A 12,828-nucleotide genomic window follows, 5' to 3' on the forward strand; every position below is an offset into this window, starting at 1 on the left:
CGTTGTCGCCCTGTGACAAACACAAAGCTTTCAGTTTATATGCTGCTGTGATTTATCCAGTAAAACAGATTCCACGTTTGTGTGCAGAAAATGGTTTAAAGACTGACGTACTTCAGATATGTCCTTCTTAGAGCTGCTCGCACTGCACCACTTCTGGAAACTGTACTCAAAGAACTCATGTTTTGACATGAGCAGTTCCATCTTGTGGTGTTTATCAATCTTAATCTCTGCACACTGGAGATCATCTGAACGGTGATGGACTGCAGAGGAAAAGCAGCATAAACATGTAAGGTCAGTTTAACTGTTGACACCTTGTCTGTGGTTATTAAACTGCAGTGTGTTACATGTATTAAATGTATTTTTTACATTTTTATCAAAACTGTCACTATGTCCTCATGGTAAATATGAGACAGATAATCTTTGAAAGCATTGATCTCCTCCACCTCCTCCCTGTTGTCCTAGCTGGCTGCAGAAATGCACCACTCAAAAACATCCAATCAGAGCCAAGAGGAGGGTCTTAGCGCTGTCAATCAATGCTCATGTACACCCTGCTCACTTCACAGGGGACGGACCTGTAATTCACATTTTCAGGCTAAGCTCACAGTTTTCTCAGAATTTCCTATTTCAGCTTTAAGCCGTTTATCTCAGAGTTTTTGATCAAAACTTCAACAAGCTGCTAAGTTCAGCTTCAGCAGAGTCTGAAAATGATTTGAATCATATGAATCATTTTGAGGTAACAACAAAAACAATGAGAAACATGAACATACCTCTTTTGTTAAACGGGCCAACCTGTGCTGCTCCATAACCTGCAATCTGAACCTTGGTGCCGCTGAAACACAAGAGAAACAAAACTAAAAATAAGTCACATTAAGAAAAACAACCAACTCTGGGAGACCAGAGACCAAACGTTTTCCTGGATGAACTTTGCATCATCTTGCAGATCAAGAACCAAATTCTGACATTAGAGGAGATAAAACTTACAGTAGGAGAGTATCTGGACAGAGAGCTAGTCCGATTGGTCGGACTGTTGTTTTTCTTGGCAGCTTGAGGAGCATGATGTCATGTTTACGGCCGTTGCTATCTCTATAAATCTCATGTTTAGTGATTACATGCTCATCTGGCTTAGCCATTTAGGATGAACTCCTACCTGGGCCTTGATAACCCTAAGCAAATGAAGCACAATTAATAGAGAAACAAACAGTTCTTGAAGATTTGTCAGTTTTTAACTTGAAGATTTAAGGAAAAAGTCCATTGTTGCCATTTTATTTTGTAACAAGCTTGGGCTTTATTGTGGTTCTTAAAAACACTTTTTCTTTATATTTAAATGTTTACAACACATATATTCATCAAACTGACCATGATGGACAGAGTGACTTTAAAGTCCACTGCATTACCACCGTCTGTCATGATGTGTGTGGTTGAAGTGTGGACAAAATGCAGCAGGAAGGAGATTTAATTAAAAATCAAACTTACAAAACGACAGGAAAGTCCAAGGAATAAAAATAAATCCAAACCAGAGAAATAAAGAGACCATGAGGAAGCCAGGGAGAAAGGATGTGAACAGTCTGTGATCTGACTGTGATTACATGTTCATCTGCTACTCAAAGAAAATCATCTTTTATGTTGCTAAACGTTAGTTTGGTGTACAGTGGAGCTAATGTGCTAACAAACATAAAGTTAAGGACAATCATAAATGCAAAAGATAGAAAAAAATCCCTGATGATACATTGTGAAAAACAAAAGGACTAATGGAGCTGAAATAACCTTCTTAAAATAAGAATCTTGTCACTTTATAGACCACAAATGTTAGAATGAATTAATAAGGAACACTCTGTTATGGACAAAAGGACTCTTTGTCTTTCTCTGATTTATCTGCACACGGCTGCACGACTAGATAACCTTAACATTTAAGGCTGACGACAGTCACACATAAAAACAGATTAACGAAGGCAACAGGTTGGAGGGAGCAGAATGAGGAGAAAATAAAGCTGAACTCGCGCTGCAGTCTTTGCTTCTTGGTGTCACCTGTAAGGTGAGCTGAGAGGAGCTGGACATCACTGTCTGTTCCAGCTGTATGAACGGCAACATTTGATCATTTTCTGCATTAAAACCTGTTTTATTTTTAACTAAATCTCATTATTTCTCACGGTAATGTAACCAATATGTAAAACTCACAAACAGGTAGGTTGAAAAAATTTGGATTTCAGATCAATGTAGTTACAATTAGTATTCATGAGGATAGTAAACACAAACCTTGTTGTCAAGAAATGAACAGACTGTTTAATACAAGATTGAAAAATATATTATTGTACACTTTTTTCCCTACAGAAAGTGTCCGTCAGGTAGTGCGTTCTCTTTTAATTTAGATTTCTTATTGTTCAGTTCATTCCTTTAGTTCAGTGCTCTTCAAGTCAGTTAGTCAAGTTTCTGTCAAGTTCAATGGCCATGTGTGTTTCTTGGGTTCCAAAATCTGAATCCAGTGAAAGGCAGGAAGTGGATCCAGCAGTCCTGGGTTGAAACCTGGAGCTCAGTGCATGGAGTGAAAATGGTCTCAAAGTATCTGTGTGTGTGTGTGGAAAAATGGATTTGTAACTCATGTAAGCATCTTTGTGTGTAACTTTGCATAGTTGTATCTGTGAAACATGATTTGTAAGCCATAAAAAGAAAATAAACCTTTTCTTACGCCTACAAATGTTGGAAAAGTCCGCACAAGTTGCCAGATACACAAAACGGCATTTACACACAGATCCGGTTATGAGTGCAAGAGTATTTTTGAGACTCTTCACACCTCGGGGAAGCTCCCAGATTGTGTGTAGATGATGTGTTTACATGCTAGTAAAAGCTGGGACATCTGAGTTTTGCTCTGAGTCTGGTGTTTTTATCCTCTAAACCAGGGGAGCCCAAAGTGGGTCCTGCAGGCCCGGCATCCTGCACGATTTAGATCTCTCCCTGGTTTAACGCACCTGGATCAAATGATGGCTCATTGGAGGCCTAAGAGGAAGATTGAAAAGCTGAAAAGGTTGTAACTAGTGATGAATCAGCGCATGCGTCAAGCCCACAGACCAAACCCGGGTCGGTGCGCGTGTTGGTTTCAGCAAGTCACGTGACCGATACAGGAAGCGAATCTGTCAAAAGCATTTGCCAAACGAATTCTTGATCTTTTACAGCGTCAACTATGGCGCAGCCTCAAAGGAAAGGTTTCCTCAGTGTGGGACCATTTTGATCTCATATCGGAAAATAAATTTGTTTTCATTTTGTTTCATCCGGTTCTTGTCAGTTTCTACTTGATCTGAACCCAAATTCAGATGAAACTGACTCTTAGTTTGCTTTCATATCATGTTCTGCATTAAGTGTCGCATATGTTTGACTAAACTGTCTTATTTAAATAAATCCACCTCCTCAATGCTGAGGCGTCATGAGAATGAAGTCCCAGATAAACTCAGATATGCAGCCATTCTACAAATTACTCAGGTGCTTTTTATAAATTATTTCACATACAGTGATCCCTCGCTGTAACGCCGTCCACCTTTCACGGTTTCGCAGATTTTTTGTGCAGTTTTTTTCAGTGTTCTGCGTCCTGATTGACCGTATGATTGGTTTGAAAAAATAAAAAATTATGGGGAAACATAACAGTCCACATGCATCCTCATTCCAAACACATTCACTTAAATGTTCACTTTGTGGTTCATGTTCACATTACTTATTGACCTTATATCAAATATATTTTAAATTTAACTGAAGATATGACATAATGTAATATACAAAGACTTGCATCTTATTGTATAGACTAGGTCAAATCAGTACGTTGCCTGTAGGGATTTTTAATGTCCAGCAGGTGTCAGTATTCAGTGACACAGTATCGACAGCTTTGCTTTGGGTCGAAACGACGCCTCATCTACCCATCACTAGTTGTAACTGTCACCAGGGCGAGAACTGAACCGTGCAGGATGCGGGCCCTCGAGGACAGACTTTGGACACCCCTGCTTTACACTCTCCACCCATCATCAGGTGATTAGGCGCCAGGTGTCCTCAATCTTGGGGCAGGCTTCGTCCTGCTACATTATGAATGTGCAGCGCCAACTAAGCCTGTCGCCATAAACAATAAATCAACTAATCACACATTAAACCTATCGACCTCATTTTAATTATAGGCTTTATCGTCTCTTCCTGATTTAGATCAGAGCGGCCACGACGATCCACCGTAACACACCACACACTGCAGGATGATCGGTTACGAAACACCAGCGACAATCTTAGATCAGCCAACAATCTAAGATTATCATAAGGGGAAAACGGGGGCAAAACATCGTGTAGTGTGAACTATTGCATCAGGATGTGTCCATCTTCTCTATTTAAATCTAGTGATTACTGAAGGCCAATACAGACTTCATAGTCTGCACTGTTTTGGTTGAATGCAGTTTTTATTTGGCTTCATGTTGTTTAGTTTTTATTCAAGTACGTTTTTTTTGGAGACTGAAAATCCATTTTATTTTTGTTTTATTTAGTTTATCCGTTCCAGTGTGATGTGTTCTTTTGAGAGTAAAGTGTATCTATGGCAGGAAATCACATGTATTATTAGTCATTTCCATTAAATCAGTGTCAAAAGGTCTTGAAACAATATTATCGTTTATCGCAATAATTTTTTAGACAATCGCTCAGCAAAATTTGTTATCATGACAGGCGTAGCGCCAACATGCAATTCTGTCACTTTTAAGTTATTTGCAACACCCTGACTAACATTAGCTCATGTATATTCGGCACCGTATTACAAGTTTTATAGTAGTTTAATACAAAAATCACCGTTAGCTCACCCTGCACCGTCTGAGCCACCTGCTTTCCACCCGCTGCACAGCGGAGATCAGCTCCTCCTCACCACATCGCAGCTTTCCTCCCACCTTTTTCTTTAAGTCTCAGAAAAATCACAATCAGGCTATAAAAAATAGCTCAGCGCTCTCTTCTTCTTTTATCTCACAAAACAACAACTCCCATTTGGTCGCATGTAGCTTAGCACAGCACATGGCGCCTGGAGGCGGGGCACTACACCTCCCGCCACCAGGAGGCGCCACCCTGCTACAGAGCCAAGAAGGGCCGGTGGAAACGCTCCAAAATAGAGCCGAGCCGCTTGTTGAAGTAGAGCCGGAGGAAAAGGGGCAAATGTTTCTGCACTTTTATCAGGGTTGCTGTTCTCATTTGTGAATATAAGAATTATGATTATCAATAACAGGGAGAGATGAGAGGATCTGAGCTTTCTGCGTGTTTATTTAGGTTTGTGTGTCAGTTGAGTCTCTGTGTCTTTCCGTCTACCCCTTGATTGATCCCAGCTGTGTCTTGTTTCCTCGTCAGGTCCTCATCGATTCTGTTGTGTTTCATGTTGTTGCCTTGATTGCAGTGCTACAATGTGAGTCATTACCGTTTTGCTCGCCTGTGCTGCCTGGATTTGTGTGTTTCATCATTAAAACCATCATCATTTTTCAATAACCTGGGTCCTCCGTGTTTACCACCTCGCCACACATCATGACGGATGGACCTGACCAGGAGTAACTACGGTGAGGTTCGCACCAAGAAAGTAAAATCACAACATGGACCCAGCAGACCAGATTTTTGATGGACTTTAATGACTTAAGGTTTACTATTAAGGATTATGTGGAGACTGGCGAAGCATTTCTCCGCCATAATCAATCAAATTTTATTTGTATAGCACATTTCAGCAGCAAGGCATTTCAAAGTGCTTTACAACATAACAAACACACAAAAAATACAAAGTCATGCAACATAGAATCAACAATCAAAAACATTACATTAAGTCAGGTGCCATTATTAAATTCGTAACTGATCACGTTTCAAATCCTAAACAGCTGGGTTTTTATTCAGGACTTAAAGGCACTCAGTGTTTCAGCTGTTTTACAGTTTTCTGGAAGTTTGTTCTAAATTTGTGGTGCATAGAAGCTGAATGCTGCTTCTCCTCATTTGGTTCTGATTCTAAGAAAATAATGCGCCTTGGAATCACCACAAGGTTTGTTCTGGTTGTGGAGGACTGGTATCCGCACCGCCCTTCCCTGGGTTTGGTGGAGCTGCTGCAGGAGGTAGAGTGGGAACGTCAGACAGCTCTTCCTGCCATGGCTGGAGACCCTCTGCCTCCCAAGCCGGAGTTTATTTTGTTTTCCTCATGTTTTCTTTGGGTTCTGGCCCCCCTTCCAGTGCCCCTCCGGTAAGGCACCGACCCAATCGCCCACCCTGGTTGGGTTGTCTTTTTTTGTTTTTTTCTGTGGACTCTTTGCCACTCTTCAAGCCATATCTGAAGATTATACATTGACTTTGATGCACAGCATCACATGTTCAGATGCTGTCCATCTGTAATGCTTCAATAGAGGGAATCATTATTATGTGCCAAATCCACAAAAATAATAGTCTGGTCCAGGAGCTACACAACAGCTTCCTGGCACCTCCTAATATTTATTTTATCATCTTTCATTCAGAAATATCACAACATGTTTTTGTACTTAATGTTTTCATAAGTATAAATTATATTTATACTTATATATATGAGCATGCTCAAATGAAGCTCATCCACATCTTTCAGTCCACAGATGCAGCAGTAACATTATTCTACTTTTGCAGAGCCTGGAAATGGTGGCATGAAGTACTCAAAAAATTTACTTAAAAGTACAAATACACAGACAAAAATGTACTCAAATAAAAGTGAAACTACCACATTAACATTTGTACTTAAGTAAAAGTAAAAAAGTACTGGCTTTTAAAAATACTTAAGTATTAAAAGTAAAAGTACCTGCTGAATCGCTAATACAATGTCATTAAGTGAACGATCGTATTTAATTTTAATACATCATAAATGTGCCATTTTAATGAACAATGCCACAGATAAAGCATGTTTTTATTACATTTACTCTGTAACATAGTTTAAACTTAGATATGTGATTCTATGCATCATAATTTCAGGGATGGAAACATCTGGTCTCCTGTCATAACATAGCATGAACTTCACTTTTTTTGCCACTAGTGGCTTTTATTTCTAAAGAAATGCAACAGAAAGGGGATGGAAAGAAGGTGGGTGAGGGAGGACATGCAACCAAGGAGCCACTTAGGAGTATTGTAGTCTAGACCACCGAACCCAAGACCAAGTCTAGACCAGCACCCCGTGCTATGTGACACAAAAACATTAAGTTTTACCTTCAAAATTGCTTCTCAAATTGATCTGAAAGATCCACATTCCCATAAAACACCTAGATATTAAATACTTCGAGCTGAAATAAATTTAATCAGTAAAGATCCATCCAGAAGAATCGGATCGTTCCTGAATGCCATATCAATGCAGACTTTGGTCACAGCGTTGTTCCATATATGACACCTCAGTCAACACCTCCACACAATAATTCAGCGCATGAGTGACAACTTTTTTCATCCAGATGCAACATGTGTCTCAGTACAGCTAGCTTTGCTAGCATCACGTCCACAGATCTTACCTTTCTTTAAGCTTTCCTTCCAAGTGACGCTAAAAGTTGGACTCAGTCCCACCGTCTGTGAAAGCGAAGCGCTGCTGGTTTTACATGTCGTCATATCGTATGATTTACGCAGCTATTATCGTTTAGTTAGACATCTTCTCCCGCTCAGAGGAAACCACTGCGCATGTCTGGAGCTCCGCGTGCGAGTAAAGGTGGAGGCGATGGGTGACAACAGACACTAAGTCACGTTATGCTCGGATTTTACGGCGCCACCTTAAGACCCTGAACTTCACATTTTAACAGAAAAAAGCGCAACTTGGATGTAACGAGTAACGTAGAAATGTAGTGAAGTAGAAAGTACAGATACACGAAAATTGTACTTAAGTACAGTAACGAAGTACTTCGTTACTTCCCACCACTGCACATCAGTATCCATAGCAGCTTCAACTCCTTGAGGAAGGAGGAAGAAGGGAGATATTGAACTGACAAAGACTGATGTAGCTACTATGATGAGAATGCAAAGCAGTTCAGTGATCAGGCAGGAAGACAGAAATATGAGGAAAAGAATGAAAGATGGGACCAATCTTACTGTGTTTTGTTAGAGAAAGTTTAACTAAACCAATGAGATATTGTCCAATGTAAGGCACTGAAACCAAAGTACAAATGACAAAGTAAAGCTTAAATCTAAGCATAAAATTATTAGCACCAACTTCTCCAAAAAGCTTGATGCAGTTGGTGCCTACACAAGTATATTACACAAATATTTCATGCTCAGAGTCTTAATGCAAAAGTCATCCTACAGCTATGATTTCTACAGTATTATCACTTCCATTTGTACACCCATAAAACTTACCAAAGGACTTTAGTCCCAGCATCCCATTAAGTCCAGTTGTGCATTGCACATTGCCTCCGTGTCTTTCTGAAAATTCGTGTTGATCTTGTTGTTGTGCAGATCAATTAAGACCCTCACAGTCTGTTTAAAATGCTCTTCTTTCATTTGGCACAGTGAATGTCTTACAGATGCAAGTTCTTGATTGAGCTGTTCTGCGACAGCTGAGTTTATTTCTTTCCTAGGGTTGTGGCAAATACTCAGGCTTCTGAGCTTCTCTGGTGTTTTTTTATTTGTTTGAAGAAACCTATTGTAACCCAGGCTTTCCCTCTTTAGATCTGCAGTTGGTGGATGACTCCCTATGGACTCTGTGTTGTGTATTTTGTGTGAAGGTGGGATGTGCTCCGTGCAGAAGAGGAATCGGACATAGGAATCTTAGTTGTGGGGAGACCTTGGCGCCTTTATTTCGTCCACCTTACAGGCAGTAAGCACACTGTCAGCATTCAACCGTTTTCTTTGATCTTCTTTAATCAAACATCACCAGAAAGAAAATGTAATTTGTACTTAACTGGTAAACTGAACAAACAGGAATAGCTCAGTATATTAATGTAATGTATATATATATATTACACCAGGCTAGCAGAACTGCTGCTGTAAGGTAGTAAACACACTAGCTGTGTCTGAATTCAGGGTCTGCATCCTTCGAAGGACTGGTCTACGTAGGATGGGTCCTTCGAAGGCCGGGAATAAACTAAGACCGGAAGAAAAATACCTGTGGATTGGGACAGGTGTAGCTTCACCAACTGTCCCCATCTCAGCTTAACTCATGTTGCCTAGCAACCGTGACAGCGCGAAGCAGAGAGGAGAAAAAACAACGGAGCCGAAGTTTGTTTTTCAGTCATGTATTACTGATTTCTATATTATTCTTCACCTTTTATAGTNGTGTGTGTGTGTGTTCAGATCACAGCAGAGGAGCTGACGGGGAACGATGACTACATCGATCTCTCCTTCAGTGCCAGGAAGCTGGACGACAAGGTAGCAGCTTCAGTCTCAGATCTGTTTCCAGTTTCCTGGGTTTAAATGGTCTGGAGGCTAAGCTAGCTAAGAAGATAGCTGCACTAACCATAAGGCACTGGTCATAAAAATTAGCTTAGTTAATGCTAAAGCACTATGCTAACTCAGCTAAGCTAACACTAAAGCACCAAGCCAGTGCAGTATTTGGTGGGAGCTAATGCTAAAGTCCTAAATTGACGCCACCATGTGTTGAGGAGGAGCTCAAAACAATCCATACATGTGAATTTTCAAACCTCAACGCAGAGGTCAAACTGTATTCAGCTGAAAGTTTACAAAACAGACGAGTAAATTAGCACTTCAAACTTTATCTGGTAAAAGTAATGTAGGGGAAGCTAAGGGTGCTAATTGTTTTCAAAGTTAGCAAAAGCGTGAACAGAGGTTGTTCTGTTGTGATCAGAAGGCGTTTCCTGAGGTAGAGAAATGGAGGGAATATTCCTCTGCAGGAAAATCTCTGCTGATCCCGAGTGTTTCTGGATGTTTCCCAGGACTTTTTCAGTAAATCGGATCCGTTCCTGGAGCTCTACAGAGTGAACGACGACGCCACCATGCAGCTCGTCTACAGGACTGAGGTAGGAGATCCACAACAGAATCCAAAAATACTTCAGAGACTCGTCTCAGTGCTTCACAAATACTTCATGTTTACAACATCAACGTTAATATTCATCAATATCTGCATTTCAGAAAACGTTTCATTTCCAATTCATCTGGTTCAGTTTGGGTTCATCTGGTTCAGTCTAACGTCTCCGTCTCTGTCCTCCTCAGACGGTCATGAATAATCTGAATCCAATTTGGAAAACCTTCAAAGTGTCTCTGAACTCGCTCTGCAGCGGAGACCATGACAGGAAGCTGCAGGTAAGACGCCACCCGTCCTTCAGACGATGATGTCAGCTTATGATGTCACGGCTCCAGGTTAAATGTGGACATCTGATTGGCTGCTGCGGCAGGTCGCACTTTAGCTAACAGTGACAGGAAAGCCTTCATCTTCATCTTCCTCCGTCAGTCTGTGTGGAGCCTCAGATGTTTTTTTTAACCCAGGGGTCAGAGGTCAATCTTACGGGTGTTCCAGTGAAACTCTGAACCATAAAGTAACTGGGAGTTTTAGCTGTGAAAACAGATTCTTGGGAATTTCCTTGAGCAGCTAGCCTGGTGAGCTAATGTAGCCGGCAAGCTAATTGTTGGTAGCAGCTGCTAGCCAGCCGCATTAGCTCGCTAAGCTAGTTGATTTCGTGCTGTGCACATGCGCTTGACTGCAGGGCAGATGGCATTCTGAATAAGAACTGATCAGGAAGTGACGTATGGGGTGCCATTAGTGCATTTACATAATCAGAAACAACAGTGGTTATTTAGGAGCAAAATGCAGGTTCGTTTTTATTTTCACCGTGTCATTCATTCGTTCATAAACTTTTAGTTATAAACAGCAGCAGTGGTGGAGAAAGTACTCAAAAAATGTACAAGTAAAAGTACAAATACACAGACAAAAATATACTCAAGTAAAAGTAAAAGTACCACATTAACATTTTACTTAAGTAAAAGTAAAAAAGTACTGGCTTTTAAAAATGCTTAAGTATTAAAAGTACTTGCTGAATGCATTACCTAATCGCTAATACAATATCATTAAGTGAACCGATCGTATTTAATTTTAATACATCATAAATGTGCCATTTTAATGAACAATGCCACAGATAAAGCATGTTTTTATTACATTTACTCTGTAACATAGTTTAAACTTAGATATGTGATTCTATGCATCATAATTTCAGGGATGGAAACATCTGGTCTCCTGTCCTAACATAGCATGAACTTCACTTTTTTTGCCACTAGTGGCTTTTATTTCTAAAGAAATGCAGCAGAAAGGGGATGGAAAGAAGGTGGGTGGGGGAGGACATGCAACCAGGAGCCAGTAGCAGAGTTTTAGTCTAGACCACCGAACCCAAGACCAAGTCAAGACCAGCACCCTGCGCTATGTGACACAAAAACATTAAGTTTTACCTTCAAAATTGCTTCTCAAATTGATCTGAAAGATCCACATTCCCATAAAACACCTAGATATTAAATACTTCGAGCTGAAATAAATTTAATCAGTAAAGATCCGTCCAGAAGAATCGGATCGTTCCTGAATGTCATATCAATGCAGACTTTGGTCACAGCGTTGTCCCATATTTGCGACACCTCAGTCAAAACCTCCACACAATAATTCAGCGCATGAATGACAACTTTTTTTCATCCCAGAAGCAACATGTGTCTCAGTACAGCTAGCTTTGCTAGCATCACGTCCACAGATCTTACCTTTCTTTAAGCTTTCCTTCCAAGTGACGCTAAAGGTTGGACTCAGTCCCACCGTCTGTGAAAGCGAAGCGCTGCTGGTTTTACATGTCGTCATATCTTATGATTTACGCAGCTATTATCGTTTAGTTAGACATCTTCTCCCGCTCAGAGGAAACCACTGGCATGTCTGGAGCTCCGCGTGCGAGTAAAGGTGGAGGCGATGGGTGACAACAGACACTAAGTCACGTTATGCTCGGATTTTACGGCACCACCTTAATTAAGACCCTGAACGTCACATTTTAACAGAAAAAAGCGCAACGCGACTTGGATGTAACGAGTAACGTAGAAATGTAGTGAAGTAGAAAGTACAGATACTTACTGTAAAATGTAGTGGAGTAAAAGTAGAAAGTATCCATTATTAAATCTACTTAAGTAAAGTACAGATACACGAAAATTGTACTTAAGTACAGTAACGAAGTACTTCGTTACTTCCCACCACTGAACAGCAGAACTAAACCGAGTCGCCTCAGAGCTGAGGGACCTGCTGGAGACGGTCGCTGTTCACACAGCGCTGCATCGCAGAGAGATTATGGAAAGTTGAGTGGAAGGAAAAACTCTAAAAAAAAATCTAACAGTTGTTGAGTAATGTTACCACGGTAACAGCTTTTCACACACAACCAGACAAAAGCTGAACCTCCAGAACCATCTGGTTCTGTCCCCCGGTGATAAAACCACAACACTTTGAATGTAATCTTAGAAACTGTTTTCACAGAACCGGGCCGGGTGGTTCTGACCTGGTATCAGAACTGGGCCGGGTCTCCAGTTTGCTCTGTGTCCTGGTTGCAGTGCACCGTGTGGGACTGGGACTCCAACGGGAAACACGATTACATCGGAGAGTTTGAGGCGTCCTTCAAGGAGATGAGAGGCGCCATCGACGGCCGGCAGGTGAGACCGTCCAGGTCAGGGGTCATCTGCTGCTGGCGTTCAGAAAAACACTGAAACATTTAGATGAATAAACTCCAGCTTCATGATGAGCCTGAAGCCCAGTGTGTGTGTGTGTGTGTGTGGTTAATCTTTCTGCTGTTTCTCCTTCAGCTGCACAATCAATTTACTGAGTGTCAGATGAGCGACACCATGACCCAAACACTGTAGCACACACACACTGCCACACACACACACTGCCACACACACACACACACT

At 41.0% G+C, this 12,828-nt stretch overlaps 1 protein-coding gene across 1 annotated transcript in view; it reads left to right on the forward strand.

Annotated features, from left to right (window-relative positions):
• The first annotated feature begins 5,990 nt into the window (after positions 1 to 5,990).
• Positions 5,991 to 12,828, forward strand: part of LOC107833640 (copine-5-like) — a 9,418-nt gene continuing 2,580 nt past the window's right edge. The window contains exons 1-5 of the mRNA XM_016663426.1: positions 5,991 to 6,096; positions 9,230 to 9,324; positions 9,849 to 9,932; positions 10,126 to 10,215; positions 12,475 to 12,573. Coding sequence (XP_016518912.1) covers positions 5,991 to 6,096; positions 9,230 to 9,324; positions 9,849 to 9,932; positions 10,126 to 10,215; positions 12,475 to 12,573 — 474 coding nt within the window. The remainder of the gene's footprint in view (positions 6,097 to 9,229; positions 9,325 to 9,848; positions 9,933 to 10,125; positions 10,216 to 12,474; positions 12,574 to 12,828) is intronic.

Source organism: Poecilia formosa, unplaced genomic scaffold, assembly GCF_000485575.1.
Source record: "Poecilia formosa unplaced genomic scaffold, Poecilia_formosa-5.1.2 Scaffold420, whole genome shotgun sequence".
In the NCBI taxonomy this organism is placed as follows: domain Eukaryota; kingdom Metazoa; phylum Chordata; class Actinopteri; order Cyprinodontiformes; family Poeciliidae; genus Poecilia; species Poecilia formosa.